Source organism: Geotrypetes seraphini, chromosome 5 (genome assembly GCF_902459505.1).
Source record: "Geotrypetes seraphini chromosome 5, aGeoSer1.1, whole genome shotgun sequence".
Taxonomy (NCBI): Eukaryota; Metazoa; Chordata; class Amphibia; order Gymnophiona; family Dermophiidae; genus Geotrypetes; species Geotrypetes seraphini.
Window position 1 is genome coordinate 28,829,100 of NC_047088.1, and position 23,052 is coordinate 28,852,151.

At 44.1% G+C, this 23,052-nt stretch overlaps 1 protein-coding gene across 1 annotated transcript in view; it reads right to left on the bottom strand.

Annotated features, from left to right (window-relative positions):
• Positions 1-455: 455 nt before the first annotated feature.
• Positions 456-23,052, bottom strand: part of SLC25A43 (solute carrier family 25 member 43) — a 69,156-nt gene continuing 46,559 nt past the window's right edge. The window contains exons 4-5 of the mRNA XM_033946310.1: positions 13,150-13,284; positions 456-1,430 (exon numbers count right to left, since the gene is read on the bottom strand). Coding sequence (XP_033802201.1) covers positions 1,224-1,430; positions 13,150-13,284 — 342 coding nt within the window. The 3' untranslated portion in view covers positions 456-1,223. The remainder of the gene's footprint in view (positions 1,431-13,149; positions 13,285-23,052) is intronic.

Here is a 23,052-nt window from a genome sequence, read left to right on the forward strand (position 1 = left end):
TCAAAGTAAAAGATAATGTATTGCCTTCTGAGTTTTTTCACTACACATCTGGGATGGGATGGGGGGGGGGGGGTAAGGTAGGGAAAGGTACTGGAAAAATGGATATGAAATCTTCATATTAAAGATGTTTAGTATTATTAATATTAATAATTGATGTAAGGGTTGGGTATAGTTATGATTCTATATATTTGTTTGAAATAGTGTATTCTCTGCAATATTTTGCTATTTTCAATTAAATGTATTACACTATTGTAATTTAATAAAATAATAAAAAATGTTTAAAAACAAAAAGGAAGTATTCAAGTTCTAGGGCACCCATGGAGCTAGAACAAGACCACCTAAGCAAAATGATTCCAAAAGTCCTACGTCTCAATGGAGCCAAATATTACAAGGTATAATCAGATTCCTTTCTTAAAAACCATTTTTGTGTCAGTCTGTTTCTGAAAGGCTCACCCTTTGCTCTCCTCCTTGTGTTCAGAACTAAAGTTAAACTGCATTTTTTTTTTTTCAGATCACAGTGGTTATAGTGAGACAGTTCAGTATGGCAACACCTACACTGGGTGTCATCTTCATTCTCCTGGTTGCAATATGATTGCATAGCTGTTCTTGACTGAAGAGGACATCAATGAGCAAAGTCAATGGACAGGGTATTAACAAACAAACCAACCCCCCCCCCCCAAACAATACTGGAGTTGCAGGGAAAGAACTCAACAATAAAACTTGTGTTAAATACATTTGTACGGTGATGGACTTCCCTTCTCAGAAGTAAAAATCGCTGTTGCTTTTTCTGCTGAAAAAGGTAGCCCTTGCTATTCTGCAATCACATACATGATTTTTAATACTAAAAGCTGTTGAATTGGAAAAAAAAAATATATATATATATCTATATCTATCTATCTATATCTATATAAATATATATATATCTATATCTATATCTATCTATCTATATATCTATAAATATATATATATATATCTATAAATATATATATGTATATATATATAAATATAAACTGCAGTAACAATTGTGATCTAAAAAGTATTCATGTACACTTTGAAACTCCTAGTCCTCCTCCAATACCATTTGAATGAAAGATTTAAGGTGCCCTTGTGATGAGATCTTGCCTGTGGCTGGAAACACCAATGCCAAGAGAGTCCTTGTCACAGTGAACACTGGTGGTTTCTTTGCTGCTAATTCCAAATTGCTGATGCTTTCAGAAACTTGGTCAGTTTTTTAGAATGGATTTTCTGGGTTCAAAGTTTCCTCTTCTGAGGCATCTCTTTAGTTCTTTAAGTTCCTGGGGATGCAAGCTCTGATCTACTCCAGGAGTCAACTGGTAGCTCAAAGGGGAGACAATATAACCATTTCTATAGAGACAGATCCGCTTGCAAAATTCAAAGGTGCTGAACATAAGACCAAAGTATGGGACAATCTGAAAGAAAAGATTGAAATCCAAATAAGTAAATAAATAACCTTATTTGTTAATATTTTAAGAAAGATTAGATCTCTAAGACTGTATATAATTTTACATAAGTTGTCTCTGTATAAACTACTGTATTTCTATTTCATTCACTTGGCTGATACATAATTAGAGCATGTTATTATGCCAAAGTACAATCTATCCCCACGGCATCTCCACCTTCCACAACCTTAGAAGGGCAAGGCCCTGACAATTCCCCCTCCACCACCCTAGGAGACTTCTGCAGTTGACTTCAAACAAGAAAATGCGTGATATAATTTAAAAACTAAAAACACTAAATTTAATTTGTTCTGGTAGCTTCCTCCTCTTTATACTTCTGGCTCAGCAGGAATCAGGGCTGGCCTCCAGAACTACAAACCTCTATTAATGACTTCCTCAATTACTCAGATAATATTATAACTCACACCCTCTCCTTAGGCCAGCCAAGAGTGCAGTCATGTTCCCTTTTGGAGTACCGAGGAGCCAATTCAATAACGCTGCATTAGAGCCATGCACTAAAGCTAAGTGCTTGATTTCCTTGCATAAGTGTAATGTCAAATATTTGCTCCTCAATGCAGTAACCAAATACTGTACTATACAGATAAGCCAAGTGCAAAAAACAAACATGTGCTAACATAGAAGAGTGTATGAATAGCATCTGAATTGCACATAATGCTCAAGGTGAATTCATACCATGGAGCAATAAAGAGGCATTAGAATATTCTTTGCCTTAGTTTTTATCCCTTTCTTTAAAATTCCTAGCATTCTGTTTCCACTTTTGGCCATTGCCACACACTGAGCAGAAGGCTTCAGCTTGTTGTCAATGATGTTACCTGGATCTTTTTTCTTGGTTGGAAATGCATGTGCATATATCTCGGTGGTCTCAAACTCAAACCCTTTGCAGGGCCACATTTTGGATTTGTAGGTACTTGGAGGGCCGCAGAAAAAAATAGTTAATGTCTTATTAAAGAAATTACAATTTTGCATGAAGTAAAACTCTTTATAGTTTATAAATCTTTCCTTTTGGCTAAATCTTAATAATAATATTGTAATTTATAGCTAAAGAGACACATGATCAAGAAACTGTTTTAATTTTACTTTTGTGATTATGATAAACATACTGAAGGCCTCAAAATAGTACCTGGTGGGCCGCATGTGGGCCCCCGGGCCAAGGGTTTGAGACCACTGAATATCTGTACATAACATTTTTGCACTATCAATATTTATGCACAGAATAACAATTCTGTAATCCCCTAATTATGCACGCAAATAACTATGGTGAATTTAGGAAACAGCTAAAAACATACCTGTTCTTGAAATACCTAGGTAGCTGATCTGCACAATCTCTCCCATCTCAATCTCTCCCATAACAACTGATATCTTAAACTGTTAGCCACTAATCTCCAATTATGTAAATTCCACTCAATCTGTAGCATCTTTCTAATCATTGTAAACCGCATAGAATTTCACGGTCCTGCGGTATATAAGGAAAAATTATGTTCTTACCTGTTAATTTTCTTTCCCTTAGACGCAGCAGATGAATCCAGAGACCAATGGGATAGCTCACATCTACCAGCAGGCGGAGATAGAGAAACTGATTAACAGGTGGTCCTATTGGCTGGCACTCCTCCTGTCTCATCAGTATAGCTCCTTGCCCAAGCACACGTAACCAGCAATAGGCATAGCATGTAAAAAACTTCTTTCCCATAACAAATCTCAAAATGCAATAATACAGAAAACAACCTGCCATAATAACAAACTGCGAAAGTTGCAAAAGAAAAAACCGAGAGACAATATCCAGAAAGGGTGGAGCTCTGGATTCATCTGCTGCGTCTAAGGGAAAGAAAATTAATAGGTAAGAACATAATTTTTCCTTCCCTAGCAACAGCAGTAGATGAATCCAGAGACCAATGGGATGTAGCAAAGCAATCCTCAATCTGGGTGGGAAGCAAACGCCGCCTCCGCAACAACCGAAGCACAAAACGCCCCTACCGCATGTGCCCCCACATCCAAGCAGAAATGGGGAGAGAAAGCACGCTTGGAAGACCAATTAGCCGCGAGACAAATCTCCTCCAAGGAAAAAACCTCTGGGCTGAGCCCAAGAAGTAGCCATCGCTCCAGCGGAATGGTCATGAAGTTCTTTCGCCAACCGCTTCCCTGCCAGCAAGCAAGCATAAAGAATGTCCTCCTGGACCCATTGAGCGATGGAGGCTTCGGACACCACCAAACGTTTGAGGCGTCCCTTGAAGAATGCGAAAAGGAGATATAAACAACTAAAAGTCGTTAGAAACCGAGCTCACAGAGAACGCTACGTACATATCAAAAAATGCAGTGAATAAAAGCACTGCTCCCAATTTCTCCTCCCAGGAAGAAGGAAGGAAAAGCGAGCATGACATAAAAGAAAGGATGACACCCCCCTAGAAAGAAATAATGGTACTATCCGAACTGATACCCCATATTTCGGAAATCAGAAATAGGAATTCCCGTTGAACAAGGCCTGCAACATAGAAAACTGCAGAGCTGAAGCCATGGCCACAAGAAACCCCATGTTCAACGGCACAGCCCTTTAGAGTCCCAAAAGACAAGGATGAAATGAAGCCTTCGGTATACTGAGAAGAAGTACGTGAAGATTGTACTCCAAACCGGGCTTTCTAAGAGGCGCATGAATATACCGCACTCTGTTTAGGACCTGAACTACATGAAGCTGAGAAGTAAGCGAAGAGCAATATACCTAGCCCTTGTAACAAGCTAAGAATGGCACTAGAAGCTGAAGGGAATTGAACGCTAAGCTCTCGGCAATACACCTGTGCCAAAAAGGAACTCTGGAGTGGTTCAAACGTTAAGAAGCACCCAAGAAAGGAAAAACCTCCAAAAGGAAGCAGAAGACGTCCGGAGCACCTGGATAAGAGAAGAAACAACCTGCTTCGCATAATCCTTACACATCAGCCAAGATTTTTCAAAAAACTAGGTCGTAATACTAAAGTAGTACAAATATCCATGTTGAACGGACCCTAGGCGAGCAAAGCCGGAGATACCAGGAAACTTCTTAGTCCGGCTGTCGAAAGACTCATCAAATCCGCAAAGTAAGGATGGTGCCGCCAATCCAGAGATTCTACAAATACTGTGCCCGGAAAGCGAGCTCGAGGTGGCAAATCCAAGCCATCATCAGCCAGCGGAAAACACTGAAAAAGAGAAGGCAGAAGCGAGAAAGGAGCCATGCAGCTACCCCCTCTAACTCCCACTCCCTGGGCCCGCCGAAGAAGCTAGGAAGCTTAGAATTGAGAGACGAGGCCATGAGGTCTAGGTCAAGCAGATCTCACTTCCATAAAAAGAGCTAGAACGCTTGAGCCACAAATCTCAATATGCAGGATGCATAAGATTACACTATTACTAACATGCACACTTTCCAGAGCGTACACAGCGCTGTACACTGTAACATACAAGAAATGGGCCATGCTCAGATTCCGCGGAGAGAAAGTCTATCCAAACTCTTATCCTGATCCATAAAAGGATCTGCCAACAGAAGACGAAGATGAGAGTCCACCCATTGAAGCAGAACAACTTCACCTGCCAATGAGTACAACACTTACTGCCCAAGCAGTAGAGAAATACCCCCATCTTAATACTGACCAAAAGGACCCTCAGCGGCAATCCGGAAGAATGATCTGAAGCTCCAGAAAGGTAGCCTGACCCTGCTCAAGAGCAGAAGAATGAACAAGTACTGAGTCGCCTCTGAAGACCTGACTCCAGGAGCTGAGGATGGAAGCCACAGAGCCCCCCAACCCGACAGCCCGGGATGGTCGGTGGTCATGAGATAGTCCAGCAAAGACCGAGGCATGCCTTGAAAAGAGAAATTGCGCTGAGCCACCAAATCATACAGAGTGATGCAGGAGGAGCATACCAAATAATTAGTACCCTGAGATACCGGGAACCACCGGAACAAAAGCGACTGTTGTAGCGTAAGAAGGAGAAAGCAAGCCGAAGTCCCCAGTAGAGTCGGCAATATAGATCCCAGAAACTGTACAGAATCCCATACTCTTGGTCATGGTAAGCGAAGAAGAATACCAATCTGAGACCGAGACCCCACGCCCAAGTCTCCGGAAAGAAACACATGTCTCTCCTATATGAATAAAAACATCACCCCGATATACCTATAAACAGTACAGGAGAAAAGAGTGCTGTGCAAATTCAAAGATGCACGTGTAAAGAACTGAGGAAAAGATATCACCCTTTTCGTGTCAGTCAAATGGCCCGACTGGAAGTCGTCCGAATCAAGCAGGCAGTCAAGAAGAAATTAGATGAATCGCCTGGTAGTGCCAAAAACGGTACCACCGCCCACATCACCTAAAACGTTCGTGAAACCTTGGGTAGGCGAAATGGCATGTGCCAAAACCGAAAGCGCCGCTCCAAGAGAGGCAGGCAAACCAAGTGCCGATTAGGAGTCCATAGAGAAAATGTAAATATACTCCCAGGTTGTCTGCAGAAATGTGTAACCCCGAGAAACTAATTCAGCAGAATGGGATCCAGCCTGTCCAATGCCCTCGTCTCGGGCACCATGCAGTAAGTGGAACAACGTCCCTTAGTTCCCGAAGAACTACAAGAACCGTCCTGAGGACCAGTAACACTGAAAAGGGAAACACAAAACATAGAGACTCCACGAACGAACTGGAAAACCTGAGGAGAATGCAAAGATGCAAGCATCCTGAAAAATCTTCACAGCCCTCTGACCTGACATTATAGTGTCTTCTCCCTCATGAGAAAGCCTGAAGAGTCATTGGAAGAAGTCAAGATCCCCTCAGAATGAAGTGCAGAAGGTCAGGGAATGGCAGAATGAGACTGTAGGATCTGCAAGAAGATTCTCCTAGGAAAAATCAAGGTTCACAATGTACAGAGGAATATACTGGAACCATGAAAACAGTACTAACCCCATGCAACATGAGCGAAATACGTATGTCCTTTAAAGTGAATACGTACTAGACTCAATCAAGATGCTGCATCTACCGCCCCGTGGAAAACAACAGCATCCTTACAGGTATCAGACAAAGCTCACATCGTTAATGAGAGCTTCAGGGATAAGGCTAACAGCCACATAGTGCGTGATCCTCCGTGGGTTTGATAGAATAGATAACTGGCTCCTGGTTAAAAGGAGCTGTACAGCCCTTTCTGTCTGGTCGGGGGGCCCGTCTAGCATGTGCCATGAGAAAATGGTGACAGGAGAAACCAGCGTGATAAGCATGGAAATCTGAAGTCCAGGCCCCCTCAGAAATAGAGAAAGAGAGTCCTGGCCGCAGGAATATGCGCAGTGTCATTATGCCCATAGAGACAGCCCGAACTTGGAAACTGCTTGTACTACCTTTAGGCATAAATATCCTGTGCCACTACTAGACACATGCAGCTCAGCACAGAGGCCCAAATAAGGACAGTTACCAATAGACAAAGGCTCAATCTGCAGGGACCCCAAGAGAGACAATGAGACACCTGTGTGAAATACAGGGCACTATCTTACTGCTGATCTCACTGTGCCGTGAGTTGCCGTATGTCGCCCCAGTCTGGAGACAAACCGAGACTGGGTGACCTAGCACAGGTCAGAGTCTCTCTGGTAAACCCCTTGAGAGCTAACCCCAGAGTCTGATTAAACAAGCAGCTTCCTTCAAGGGAGTACAGCAGGAACACAGACATAGACATATAAAGCTGCCCAAGCTTGTCCCAAAGCTGGTGAAACACATACAACTTGTCTGAACCGGAAAGGAGAGAAGCCCTGGCATACCCTGACCAAAGTCAGCTGGAAACAAACTACCAGAACGCTGCAGCTCTCCCGCCATTGCCGGAGACCCATGCGCACGCCTGATTCTCGCTGACACGTGGCCGCTGCATCAACGCTCCTAGAAACATAGTCGGACTCGAGCCCCGCAAAATTTACCCTGCTGTGGCTTGCATAAAGAAAATCAGACTCGGGGAATAACCAGAAGAACAGCCCACAGCGCCGGAAAAAACATATCCCATCTCATGCGCGCTGCTAGAAACCGGCACCTGCACAATCAGCTGCACATGGCCGTGACAAACACTGATGAAAGAGAGCCTCAGAATAAACAGGACTACTGCTGCACTGAAACCCAACAATGAGAACAAGTACGAGCATGAAATCGCATCGCTACTGCTGCGCTGTAACCAACAAGGAAACAAAGCGCGTGCATGCAAAGGGTGGGAAGTCCCGGCTCCCTCCATGAATTTCTAGTCATAAAACTTAGCCTCAATAAAATATCCATACCTTAAATGTATGATGACCGAACCCACAGTACTAAGACTCCCAAACAGAACCTGAAGTTCAAACAACCGTAAAAGCCAGACATACTCACAAGCTAGTTGTTAGAGCCAGTTGAATCCAGTTTGCAGCAAAAGCATGGCAGAATGTAACAACTGTGGTCTTTTTTTTTTTTTTTACAGAGAAGGGAAAGAAGAAAAAAATTGAGACCCAGTCAGACCCTCTAGCAATGGAGGGAGGGTGAGGCAGGGACAAGGGGGGGCCCAAGTATAACCTCTAAAGCCGGCACCGTTCAGCCGGACACCCCTGTCTCACTGAAGAGAAAAATCTCAACAGGAGAAATAGCACTGCCAGCTCACTGAAGAGAAACCTCAACAGGAGAAACAGAATGGCAGTCTCACTGAAGAGAAACCTCAACAGGAGAAAATAAAGTTCCAGCCACAGCCAGAATTCAGGAGCTAGTTGAATAGCGACCTTTTCCTGCTGGGAGATAGAGATTACTGATGAGACAGGAGGAGTGCCAGCCAATAGGACCACCTGTTAATCAATTTCTCTATCTCCGCCTGCTGGTAGATGTGAGCTATCCCATTGGTCTCTGGATTCATCTGCTGCTGTTGCTAGGGAAACTTTTTTTATTATTATTATTCCCAGGATCTTAAAACCCCAATCTTTAAAGAACAGAGTTAGACACATTCTTCAAACCACTCTCAGCAAACCAGGAACTTATTTTTAAAATGAAAACTTCAGGTGGTGTCACTCTTGGCTCAGTTTTCCTCTCATTGCCGAGAGATTTATACATGTACAGATATAAGCACCCGTCTGAGTGATGATATAGACCTGTGCACACATGCAATTCTCAACAGCCCTACACTTTGCCCTTTGTTCCAGCATACCTCTGCCTCAGCTATTTCTTTATGTATGCTCTTTTTCCATAAGGATATGCATCTTATATATTGCAGTAAAAAGAAAAAAAAAAAGCAACTGCAGAAGAATATGTTAAGTTGCTGCCTCTTCAGACTTTGTGCTGTGCTCAGCCTTCTTGGCCTACTATGCACTTTGCATCTATGCTTCATCTAAATGTGCTGTGTGCTGGTGTCCACATGAGGCTTTGTGCATGTTTTTCGCTGATTTTTACCCATAAAAATGTAAGCTAACTGGTGTAAGCTAACTCAGTCCCTGAGTCAGGAAGTAATCTTCACTGTTCAGCAAATTAATGTTCATTCCTCTTTCAGAGGGAGCTGAGGGAAGATTGCAGAATCAATAGTCCTAGCCAGTCTGAGGAAAAGAATCAGATTTTGGTCTCTCTGCATGACAGTCTGCAGAACTGGTGTGTATTGATTACTTTCAAAGAGGGGACTATCTTAATGAACGAGATAAAGTGTGTGGTATAAGCCGTTTATCGATGAAACTGGAGGCATTTGTAATTTGAACTTTATATGTTATGAGTACTATTTTATATGTAACTCTGTGTGCAATTGGTAACCAGTGGGCTTTTTTCAGAAGAGGGGCGACATGATCAAATTTTCTGGAGTTAGTGATAATCTTGATATCGTTATTTTGTATCATTTGAAGGCATCAGTTTTCAGTGAAATACCCTTGTATAAAGAATTGCAGTAGTCTAGTTTTGATATTATAAAAGGGAGTGGACCAGGACATTAAGGGATATACGGTTTAGGCAGCTTGCCAGAGAACGGATCATTTGCAATATAAAAAAAGTTTTTGACCACAGCGCTGATTTGTTTGGGGAAATTCAATTTCTGATCAAGTTATTACTCCTAATACTTTTACTGATAAGACCATTTTAAGTGGGATATTATCAATACAAATTGGGGAGCATAGTGATATACCATCTTTCCATAGTAAGAGTTTTTGTTTTGGGAACTCAATGCCAACATGTTTTCGTGTAACCATGTGCTTATGGTGCCTAGTTTTTGAATGATATCATCAATTTCTGAGATGTTTGATGGGTCTAAAGGATGGAGAAAATGAATATCAACAGCTTAGGCAAATGCAGAAAAGCTGATGGATTGGCACAGGGTCATAAGGGGAGCTAGATAGATATTGAACAAAAGTGGGGAGAGAATAGACCCCTGAGGAATTCCGTGATTGTTTATATAAGTTTCGGATGATGAATCATTAAATACCACTTTGGAAGTGCGGTTGGCGAAGTAGGACTTAAAATCAGTTGAGTACCTGATCATTGAAACCGACAGAGGATAGTCTATTTAGTAAAAGTTGGTGGTCTATAAGTCGGTCCTGGAGGACTGCAATCCAGTCAGGTTTTCAGGATTTCCACAATGAGATCTATTTGCATGCATTGTATGCTAATAGATCTCATGCATATTCATTGAGGAAATCCTGAAAACCCGACTGGATTGCAGCCCTTGAGGACTGACTGACACCTGTGGTCTATAGCAGTGGTTCCCAACCCAGGACAGTCGGGTTTTCAGGATAGCCCTAATGAATATGCATGAGAGAGATTTGCATATAATGGAGGTATCAGGCATGCAAATCTGCTCCATGCATATTCATTAGGGCTATCCTGAAAACCTGACTGGCCTAGTGGTCCTCCAGGACAGGGTAGGGAACCACTAGTCTATAGTATCACATGTGGCTGTAGGTCGAGAGAAACGAGTATAATGGACTGGTGAAAATCAAGATAGTATAAGATGGTAGTTGTAATGCCAAGCAAGAAGTGTTCAGTTGAGTGGTGTTTGCGAAACCCAGTTTGGCTGGGGTGAAGTTTTTGTTTTTTCAATAAAGTCAGAAATTTGATTAAAGACCACCTTTTCAGTTAGTTTTGCCAAAAATGGGATGTTTGCTATGCCCATTCTCTCCTGCCAACAGAGGGCCCCACAAACCATACCCTCCCCCCCCACAAAAAAAAGCAGGAGGGATGTCTACCCCCCTCATGTCACCAGATGATTCCCCCAAACCTTTTTCTGAAGAAGGAAGCAGGAAGGAAACATGGTTCCTCCACCTTCAAGGCCCGCCGATCCAAAATGACAGGCCTTTCCTCCTCAGTGATACATGGGGAGGAGCCCAAGGCCATGACTGGCTCAGACACCTAAGGCCCCTCCCAAGGGAGAGGAGAGCCAACCAGGGACCTTAGGACCCTCCCCATACATCACATGGGATAGAGAGGGAGGAGCCCAAGGCCTTGATTGGCTCTCCTCTCCCTTGGGCGGGGCCTTAAGCGTCTGAGCCAATCAGGGCCTTTGGCCCCCTCCCCATGCATCACATGATGCACCAAGGAGGGAAGGCCAGCCATTTTGGATCAGCAAGCCTTGAAGGTGGAGGGACTTTGCTTATCTCCTGCTTCCAAGTTTGGAAAAAGGTACGGGGGGGCGAATGGGGGAGGGTTTGGGGAGCATCCTGTAGTAGGAGGAAGTGGACATCCCTCTTGCCTTTTTTTGGGGGGGAGGGTAGAGAATGGTTCGTGGGGGGACCTCTGTTGACAGGAGGGAGAGGGCATCCCTCCTGCCAATTTTTCTCGCATGAGAGGGGGGGAGGGACAGCATGGCAGGAGGGAGGGAATATCCGTCCTTCCATTTTCACTGCTGGGAAGGGGGTGGGGTTAGTTCCCGGTGCGTCGGGGGGGAGGTGCACGTCAGGGAGGGCCATCATCAGTAGGGATTGTGCTTTTTCTCTTTTTTTAAAAAAAATGGAGCAGAGCATCTGTGTCCATTAAGGGCTAAACTATGGTTAGACAAAGGCGACCGTCGATAAGATAGACAATTGCTGACTTTAGTGCATCTGGCCCTAAATCAAAAAAATTTTCCCCTCCTTTCCTCCAGATTAGTATGAGAAACAGCCCTTGATATATGTTTTCATTACCTTTTACTTAAGGCATTTAAGCAGAGACTTGCATTCATCCATTCTCAGGGCTGGTTTTAGACATGCTGTGGCCCATGGCAGAAATTAAGGAGGGGGCCTCTCTTCTACTTGCCCCTTTCCCAATTTCCCCACCCACCATTACTATCACATACAGTATGAAACAACTTTAAATGACTTCTTCACATACATACTGAAAAGTTTGCCACCACTGACCTGGTTCTGTCTGTGATTTACATTATTGAAAAATATAAGGTAGAAACAGGAGACAGAACACCAAAGGGAAAATATAAACTTTCTAAATATACTACAGCAGGGGTGTCAAAGTCCCTCCTCAAGGGCAGCAATCCAGTCAGCTTTTTAGGATTTCCCCAATGAACATGCATGAGATCTATTAGCATACAATGAAAGTAGTGCATGCAAATAGATCTTATGCATATTCATTGGGGAAATCCTGAAAACCCGACTGGATCGCGGCCCTCGAGGAGGGACTTTGACACCTGTGTACTACAGCATGGTTTTCTCAGCTTCCTAAAAGCAACCCCAAGCTATTATCAACTTTTACCCCCCTCAATGAGTGTTATATATAAATCTATTGCCTATTATGGAATGCATACATTTACAGTGGTACCTTGGATTATGAGCATAATCCGTTCCAGGAGCATGCTCGTAATCCAAAATGCTCGTATATCAAAGCAAGTTTCCCCATAGGAAGTAAGGAAAACTTGCTTTGATATGTTCCGACCCCCCACCTTCCCCCCCCCGAGGCCAGCAGTGCTGCTCCCCCCCCACGAGAACCGGCATTGCTCCCCCCGAAGGCCCCCTCCCCCCCGCGATCCGGCACCCCCCTGCCACCATTGGGCACCCCCCCGCCGCGACCTGAGATCCCCCAACCCACACAAACCCTCTTCTTACTTCCAGTGAAGCCTCCGCATTGGCACCGGCACCAGCATGTCCTGTGCCCGAAAATCTGCTTCCTGTGCTGGGCCTTTAAGGCTCGGCACAGGAAGCAGATTTTCGGGCACAGGACATGCTGGTGCCGGTGCCGATGCGGAGGCTACACTGGAAGTATGAAGAGGGTTCGGGTGGGTTGGGGGATCTCAGGTTGCGGCGGGGGGGTGCCCGATGGTGGCGGGGGGGGGGGGGGGTTTCCGATGACGGCGGGGGGGTGCCGGATCGTGGGGGGAGAAGGTGCCAGTTCACGGGCGGGGGGACGCTCGTACAGCGAGGCAAGCTCGGTTTACGAAGCACCAAGTTTGCAAATGTTTTGCTCGTCTTACAAAACACTCGCAAACCGGTGCACTCGTAAACCGAGGTACCACTGTATATATTTTAAAAATAAATAGCTCAGAACTTATGTATAAACAGCAGTTCTTTTGTTCAGGAGATGTTTGCACATTCTGCTGTCCTGCGCCATCACTAGAACAAATGCTCTATGCATCACCCACACACAAAGAGAAGACCAGGCAGGGAAGTCTGATCTGCGAGTGCAGATGTCTCCATGACAGATGCTTTTTCTGTTAGCAATGTTAATATTGTTCTTGGAACACTAGCCAATTTTGTGTTCAATCGCTGGTGCAGAAGCTCAGTTATTACCTTGAGCAGGTTAGCTGTCAGACCACTCCAGAGTCCCATCACGCCTTTTGTCTTTACAGTGTATTGAAAGCAATCAACTATCCCAGTGAAATGGACATCAGTTCCCCCACAGTGTGGGAATATGCGACTCTGAATCTATGAGCAAAATGAAATAAAAATGAGATTAGAGTATAATAAAGAATCTTGTCTGAATGACACTTCAGATTATTCTGATCAACAAGAGAAAAGATTTATTTATTTCGATTTCTATCCCGTTCTCCCAGAAGCTCAGAATGGGTTACAAGTAGATATTCACAATCGTTTGAAAACAGACTAGTCATGGCAACAAATAGGTTACAGTACACAATAACAGAGCTTATTCTAGAGACCAGACTGGTCATAGCGAAGAGTACTAGAAGTATATTGAGGAGGTAGTTTTTAATGGCCCAATTGGCGGAAGAGGAAGGTCTTTAAAAAGAAGTGCAAATTAGCCCATCCTACAAGTATTCATACTCCTAGCATCCCCAGCACTCACTTCTCACACTTAAGCCCCCCTGTTCCCAAGCATTTACCCCTAGAATTCACTCCCCACCCCCTTTTGTTTCAGCATTCACCTTCCTTCCCGCCCCACAATTCACTAAGGCTGACTACAGCTCCAGGTAACTTCCTCCTCCAGGGCTGGTACAAGGGATTGAAACCCCCGAGTCAACTTGTATACTACAACCCCTCCCATTGCTGCATTGGTACCTCAGCCAGCATCCCCCCTCACTCATATCAGCTAGCTCTTCTTGCCCCACTCACATATCCCAACTCATCCCAGTGGTGTTAGGAACAGAAGTTATCGCCTTGGTTTTGCCTCAGTGGCTGCCTTCTTTTAAAATGGTGTCACTGCCACCTAGCTATAGTCTCATGGTACTACTGCTAGGGAATTCAGGCTATCATAAGGCAGTCACAGGAGCACTGTTGGGCATTATCTTGACTGCAAAGATTCGATTCCGTCTACAGTTATGCTGTTATAGTTTCATCTTTGTTGCGATGAAGGTGAAGCAACGAAGACACTTCAAAAACTGAAACCCCTGTAATCAACCATTCTGACTGAAGAAGTTTTTTTGTTTCTTTGCTGGCACCGACCCCAGAAGGCAGTTCTGCCCAGTGCTTCCACACCAAGGACTACTGGACTGAATGTAGATGTCTGACTGATTTCTGCACTACTCAACTGATAGCTATTCTCACGAATTCTTCCTCTTATTTGAGTTAAATCTCTTTCTAATTGTATTGGTTCCCTATGTTTCAGGACTTGAGCATTTTCTGTTTAGATTAATGGATGGATTTCCAAATGCTAGAATTAATTTTATGTAATGTCAAAACAACTGCTTACAGCCAAGAATTAAAAAGTAAATGTAACATTAATTTTACAGTAACTTATTACTGTAACTGTAATATATTACTGTATCTTTTCAGTAACTAGTAATATATTACTGTATCTTTTCAGTAACTGGTAATATATTATTTTTTCAAAGTAATGCCCAACACTGCACAGGAGTAAGTGGGAATCACCCCTGTCATCCCATCGCCTTCTCTCAGACCCTAGCTCTTTCATTTCCTCTCTCACTTCTTTCTCAGCCTCTTATTACCTTCTTATCTTTTATTTACACCCCATTTCTACTCTGTACTCACTGTTCTCCTCTTGTCTCCTTGAGGATGCCCACCAAGGTCTCTCTCATATGGTTCCACCATTCATAGCATCGCTCCTCCATCTACCCTTCCAGCATCTTGTTGAAACTGGCGATTTCTATAAGGCTACGAGCTGTATTACAGCCAAAGCCTTGAAGTTGCGTCACGTTGCCTGCTGGTAGTCTCCTCTGACGCAACTTCCTGTTTCCGGTTGCATCGGAGGAGACTTTTCTAGCAGGCAACCCGACACAACTTCAAGGCTCTGGTTGCAATACAGCGCATAGCCTTATACAAATTGCCAGTTTCACCACAAGAGAAGGTAAGGGAAAGGGAGGGAGGGAGGGAAATGCACAGCTGGCCAGCGGGAGGCAGCTGCTGGACCATGTGAAGGGTGCTGGGGGTGGGGGAATGGAGAGGAGAAGACGCTGAAGACAGGGACGGGGCGATGAAAGGGACAGCGGGGATGGTGACGGGGCGATGAAGGGGACGACGGTGACGGGGCGGTGAAGGGGACGACGGGGACAGGGCAGTGAAGGGGACGGCAGAGATGGGGTGGTGAAGAGGATGGTGGTCCGGGGACGGGGCAGTGACGGGGACAGAATTTTTCCCCGTGTCATTCTCTAGTCCAAAAGTAGCAAGTTCAACTCCTCCAAGTGGAAGTAAATGAATTGAGCCAGACTTTTGGAAAACATTATTTGGCTGCCCAGAGAACAACAAATTGCAGTGCCCAAAAGTCATGCACTCTGCTCAAGAACATCCCAAGACTATTTGAGGAGCAAAATGTAGTTAATTGTAACTTCACATTCATCAATATCTTCTGTTGCAATTTTGATGAAACTGGCCCCTATTCATTCTTCGCCCATGACATGCCCCAACAAAAAAAAAAAATATAATAATTATCCCAGCTTAATTCACGTACCTCCTGCACATTTGCATGCCCCTTCTCTGATCCCATGTTACTTGTAATTATATCCTCCTAGAGTTACCATTCTATGTTACTTGTATCCTCACCACTCATGTACGGTCTTCTACCTAACTTATGTTAACTGCATCGAACTTCATGGTGTATTGAGGTATACAAATACAATTTTATGTTATGTTATGTAATATACAAGTAGTGTAGTTCCACAAAAAATATTTTTGCATTTCATACAAAAGCACCAGCACAACCATTTTATAAACAAGATTCAGAATGATCCACTGACAAAGGACAACTTTTTTAAGCAGATGAGTTGAACTGGTCTGTACATGCCTATTTCATTCCTGTACTTGTAATCCAGACTAAAGTAGTTAAGGTTACTTGAATTGTCACCTTTGCAGAACCCCAAACTATACTGGAGCACAAAATTCACTGGCGAGTCCCAAATATTTCAATACTGATACTGCCAAAAAAGGGTTCCCACTCTAAATTTATTGCTCCTTTCACAATGACTGCAAGCGTCCAGAACCATTAAAGGTAGAAGAACCCCAAACCGGGGACTGGCCCCTAAATGCGGTCTCCTGAGTCTGTCATAGAACTATTGCTAGTCCGTTTGTGTATTAAAGGGTGATCAGAGAACCCCCTGTACAGTCGCCTCGGTCTTTGTGGTGAACTTTTTCCTAAAAGGTGAAAGCAAAAAACCAACTAATAAAAAAATTAACAAAATATGTGCTTAAACATACTCAATACCTCATAGTCTTCTAATTGCTCTTCCGGTTCAATTACATAACTCCCTCTGCTGTACACCACATTTCTACCATTAGGGCTGTCAATTACTGATGGAGGAATGACCATCATTCCACCTCGCGATTTAACCCATTGGGAACCACCATCTGCCAGTGGAAAATCCAGGTCTGCTCTTTCTTCCACAAATAAGCTTGCTAATTACCACCCCGAGGCAACCACGGAGCTTCCAAAATCATGAACCTCAAATCCTCAAGTTTGTGAGATTGTTCTTGCCAATGGTGAGTTAGAGGGGCCGTAGTGTCACAGCGACAGATCTTACTTAAATGTTCGGTGATTCTTACCCTGACAGATCTAGCCGTGTGTAAAATATAAAAAAAGTTGACAAGGACAGATGATTAAATACACCACCATCTCCATGTTACAATCCGTTACAGATCTTAAATGATAAACTTTCTTCAAGCATGGTTGACGAATTACCTTGTGTTTCAATCACGTAAGCACACACACTATACCAGCCACACCGATGGTGACCTGTGTCCCCATCCTGCCTTCTGATGCTTAAATTGTGAGCTCATCATTAGTTCCTTCAAGTTTCTTCCCCTGGAATATGCAAACCTAGGGGGACTATCAAAGCATGTATGGAACTGTAGAATGTGCCAATGAGACCTGATAATTTTTCTGATGTCAAACGCCCTATAGCAGGGATCTCAAAGTCCCTCCTTGAGGGCTGCAATCCAGTCGGGTTTTCAGGATTTCCCCAATGAATATGTATTGAAAGCAGTGCATGCAGATAGATCTCATGCATATTCATTGGGGAAATCCTGAAAACCCGACTGGATTGCGGCCCTCAAGGAGGGACTTTGAGACCCCGGCCCTATAGGAATATGGCAACATACAAACAATCTTTGGTTCCTGGGGTGCAGAAGAACTCTAACAGATGTTCCCGATGTGCATAGCGGCCTTTTGTAAGCCTTCTTAATTACACCCGAGGGGTAGCCTCTCTCTACAAATCGTTACCTATTTGACAGATCTGATTTTAGATGGAACCTTTGCTTAATAGAGAATATGAATCTATTTCATTGGATAAAATCACTATTTTGCAAGAGCTACAAATGTGTCAAGCGCTCTTTATTACAGTTGTCTTATCTCATTCCTTTCTATCTTACCACAACTCTCACTTCCCCAGGGGACAAACTGGACACTCCTGTTGCCTAAGGGTAGAAGGGAGGTCTTATTTTTTCTGGTGTTACCCCTACAGCAGCACATCTCCACAGTCTCCTCAAGCAGCCTCAGTGGCCAAGTGACTGTGATGGGTCTGGCACTGCTCTTCCTTCTGCATCGTCTTTCAGGCAGACCTTCTGTCCGTTCCAGTATGGCAGCTCTTATGTTCTTATTTTAAGAAGGACTTAGACAAATCCAGGATAAGCAGCACAAAATCTGTTTTACTCTTTTGGGATTTTGACCGCTACTTGTGACCTGGATTGGCCACTGTTGGAAAACAGGATACTGGGCTTGATGGATTTTCAGTCTGTCCCAGTATGACAACTCTTGTGTTCTTACAACTCGAGACTCATCGCCATGGCCAGAACTTTCAAGACAGTTTCATCAATACAAGTTCCTCTGCATATAAGGCATTCCTTTCATGTGCCCAAATATGCAGGTCTACTGCAAAAGTGCAAGGTGCCAACGGAATTGCGATACTTCATTCATTGGGATCTTAAATGAGTGCCCCTAGTATGAAAGAAGATCCACAGTAGTAATAAATAGCTAGGAACGGGAGGAGGGGTGGTGGCCTCTATGGGTAAAAAGCATTTTACCTGCATAGAATGGTTGGCAGAACATATAACCTCAGTGCAAGCAGAATTCAGCATATCATGCCACAGGGCACATGCTTTTACCCACTCAGAGGCAGCAGCATTCCCAGGGCAGGAAAATACCCCCTTTAAAGTGTGGATCTGAAGAGACACAATTTTCTAGCTTAAATTTCACCCATACTATAGTCCGCACATACTTTATACCAGTGTCTCGCAATCTCTCTCGAGCTGGGGGCACACTAAACCTAAGCCTAGTATCCCCGGCTTGAGACTCCCGGAAGTGCGCAATGTCACTGTGATGGCGTCATCGTGATGACGACATCAAGTTGTCTGTGAATGTGCAAAGGCCCTTCAAATGGGTCCGGCACCAGCAGTGGGAGGTATCTGCAAAGAAAAGGGCCGGCTGGAGAGGCGCTGGTGTGGGCTGATGACCTACAGGACGTGCCTCTATTTGCGAGAGGCACATCCTGTAGGCAGTCAGCCTCTCCTCCTCCCCAGTTTGCGATATACTGCTTTATATCAATGACAAATTTTCAAAGGCCTCATACCTTTTCTTTGAAAATTGGTCCAAAACTGCAGAATCTGTATCAACATGGATCGTTTAACTCCTGCCTCCTAAGCGGATAAATTTCTAAGGCAATGCAAATGATTACAAACCAGTTACTTGCTGAAACTAGAGGGAGTTGGTATGTATGCTGCTAGTACAGATTGCTCTAAGACAGTCACTCATGCTAAAGTCCTCAGCACAGCATAGATTCCAGTCATGTGAAAAGGTGATCTAGGAGCTAAGCCCTGCTGACTCACTGCTGTGTATTAAAGTGCACAGCTAACCTTCGGCTACTTGCATTCACCGATCTCTGCTCAGGTTAACAGTGCAGGTATTTCTCTAAATCTGCTGACACCAAGCTTGTACCATATGACGAACCAGCTGGTCTCATACCACCATCTTTAATGAAACTACTCAAATGATCCCAAAATGCAACAACTGCTAGAAGTCCTTTTAGAGTGAACGATTCACTATCTGCCTGTCTACAGTTATTCTCAGAACTTAATATAAAAGAAAAGCAAGAGGGCATAAGTGATATTTTTCTGAGGCTAATGATTGTTTAAAAGACACAAACCTTTTACAGGAGTAAGGAAGGAACAATTTGGCTGTAAAAATAAAGATCTATTAAAAGGGCCCTAAATCTTTACATGCACATTTTTACACTCAGGCTTTTAGCCTACCAATTATTTTTTTCACCGTGTCATTCTCCATTCTCGATCACTGTAACACACTGGTGCAGATTCTAAGACTAGAGCTTTGCTAATAGTTTGCATGCTATCACACCTTCATTTGACATTTATTAGGTAATATACAAAGTTTAAACAAAGATTAAATGCTAAATCTAAGTAGCTTTACAAAATCCACAGTGTTGGCATGTGCATTTTCATCTAATTTAATATTTGTTGCATTTTATGGTTAGTTCACAGAATTAAACTCAAGTACATTACTTCCTCTTAACTAGAAGACAATAAGACCCTGTTCACCATGTCTTTAATATTGCCCCTCTCCTGGAAATGCTACTTTCGCTGAAATGCACCATCTGTCAGATACCATAACCAGGTGGTTATTCTTACTATAATGGGGCTAAATAAAGCTTTGGGACAATGGAGATTCAAGCTGTATAACTTTTAAGCACTGGACAATTATAAAAACAAATATTTTGGGGAAGCATCCCAGAGAAGTGCTTTAAAAGCAAGAAATTCCACCCTTTTGGATGCAATTCTGTAACTTCATTCCCACAAGTGTATAAATGACATCTATCCCATTGGAGGACTCAATTGATTCAGCTGGCAGGATTTGAATGCTTGGCCATTTCTAATATGGACTCTAAAGCAGGCTCCTCTTACCTCACATGCTGGTTGCCTTTTTGTTCTACATTACAACCCTCTGTACGTAGCAGGTTGCTCAATTAATTATCTGAATGTTAGCGGAGGCATTGACTGTTCCCATGGGTGGGTGGGAGGGGGGTAGGGGGGGTGGGCATGGGAGGTGATAGTTCTTGTTCACTGTTTCTGAGTGTTTGTTTCCTCGCTGTTTTTGAAAACTAATAAACAGATTTAAACATAAATGACATCTTACAGAATACCAACTGCATCAAGTACAGTGTTCCCACGGTTGTACGCAGTCGGCGGTTCACGGTCCCAGTCATTCGCGGTATTTTCTGACTGCGAACCGCTGACAAGGAGAGGGCAGCGGGAGAGATCAGCTGGAGTGCCGCGAATGCAGGAAATCACTCGCGGTATGCTCTGACTGCCTCTTCCTGCACTAAGTCAGGCCTTATCCAATCAGGAGCTGTTTTGACATGCAGCTCCTGATTTGATAAGGCCCGACTTAATGCAGGAAAAGGCGGTCGGAGCATAGTGCGAGTGATTTCCTGCAGTCGCGGCACTCCAGCTGCTCTCTCCCGCTGCCCTCTTCAGTCCTACCCCCACGAAAAACCATATTCACGTTTTTTCAAGATTCGTGGGGGATCCTGGAACGTAATCCCCGCGAATATCAGTTGAGTACTGTATATACTTTGGCATCATAAGAACATAAGAATAGCTTTACTGGGTCAGACCAATGGTCCATCAAGCCCAGTAGCCCATCCTCACGATGTCCAATCCAGGTCACTACTACCTGGCCAAAACCGAAAGAGTAGCAATATTCTACGTTACTGATCCAGGGCATGCAGTGGCTCCCCCAATGTCTTTCTCAATAAATGTGTGTACAGATTATAATAAACCATCATTTATGTATGAACTTGCAAACATAGGTGTGGACATTTAGACTAGCTCCAGGGCTGGTGTAAATGTCATGCCTGGAATGTAGGATAGTTACCTATCTTTTTTTAAAAAAAGAAAAACAAGCTAGACTTTATGAAGCCACACTATTATAACAATTATATTTGATGGGCCCAATATTCAGAGACATTTAAATGGCTTACCCAGTGGCACTTAGTACTGATGACTATTCCCACTAACCAGCCAACCCCTAACCAACTAAGAAGCCGATTCTCTAAAGTCACCATGCATTTAATGATGGCGCTAAATCATCGTTAAATGCACGGATTTTACTGCCCGATTATTAAAATAGCTCACCAGGTTTTCTGTTCTTTCCAGCAGTCTCTGATTGTACTATGTAAATGCAGTATAATGAGGTCATTAATATTAAAATTATAATCTAATGAGATCATTAATATTAAAATGATCTCTCTGGGTGATTCTTATAAAGCAACACCCTTTCATTTACAAGGAATCAGAGCTGATATTTACCGGCAGGGTCTGAGCTGCCATAGCCTTACTTTCATGTCAGTGCCTGAGCACTGATTGGCTGAGGTACTGAAAGGAAAATAAAGCAGCTCAAACCTTCCACCAACCATGATTCCTTGTAGCCCCAAAAAAGCCTGCTAGTCTAGTGCCTTCCCCCACCCCATGCAGAAGATTGGCAGGAGAAACACCCACGCCCTCCTGATGCAGGCTTTTTTTATGGGTGCAGCAAACACACAAGAACTAAGCACATACCCCACCCCCCTACTACACAAGCCTGGTGGTCTAGTGGGCCATTCTCCCTCCTTCTGACCTCTCCAACAGCAAGATCCACCTCTGACACTGTCCCGCATCCCCCCACCATGCAAGCCTGGTGGTCTCATGGGCAGTCCCTCCTTCCAACCCCCTTAGTACCTTTTTAGAAGACCAGCCGGAGGGGAGCTTGCTCCCTCCTGTCGGCAGGCCCACCTCTTCAAAATGGCAGGCCTTCCTCTTCCCGGTGCATCCTGGCATACACCGGTGAGGTACTTAAGGCACTGATTGGCCCAGGTGCCTAAGACCTCTCCTATGGGAGGGGCCTTAGGCACCTGGGTCAATCAGAGCCTCAGGCCCCTTACTGGTGAAACTTTGCACTCCGGGAGAGAGGGGCCCAAGACTTTGATCGGGGGAGGGGGGGGCATGAGGCGTCTGAGCCAATCAGGGACTTCCTTAGGAAGGAGCCTAAGGAAGTCCCTGATTGAGGACTAACAAACTTTTAATATCCCCCTGACTGTCAGCTCTGCCGGCTTGTGCTTCTGTTTTTACTCTGCACTACAGCTTAAACCAAACCCCATAGCTTCTTCACCAAGAGTCCCTCATACCTTGCCAGAGTTTCTGGATTTGACTCTTCCCAGTGCAGTTTCCATTACATGGTTCTGGATTCAACATCAATTCAGGAGAGTGCCTGCACGTGCACTTTGGTGTGTACATTTATAAGTAAAGACTCCCTAAACCGAGGCCCCCCCACAACCATTTGCTGCTTTTCTTCTACAGCCTGGACCCAAATCTGTCCTCTGCTCTCTTCCGGCAAGACCAAATCCAAATGCACACAAGTGCAATTCACTTCCAGGTTCTCCAACTGAGAGCAAAGACCCAACACCAACTCCCTACAGCTATCAACTAAGCCGGGAAGCTATCAACTCCACTCCTGGGTAGCTTCTTTAACCACTTTAGCCCCAACTGATCTGCTCAGCTCACCCCCCCCCCCCCCCCCCCAGTACCATGGACTGTCAGGAAAACATTTGAGATACTAGCTTTGAAAACCTCACTAAATAAAGCATCAGCCAGCACCTCACAGGGCTCCTGCAACCATCCCAGGACCTGTCCTGGGTAAGTATTTTTTTTTTTTTTTTGGGGGGGGGGGGTCTTACCTTATTTATATGACCCAAGGGATCAGCTACATTCCAGAAAGCACAGTTACTTACCGTAACAGGTGTT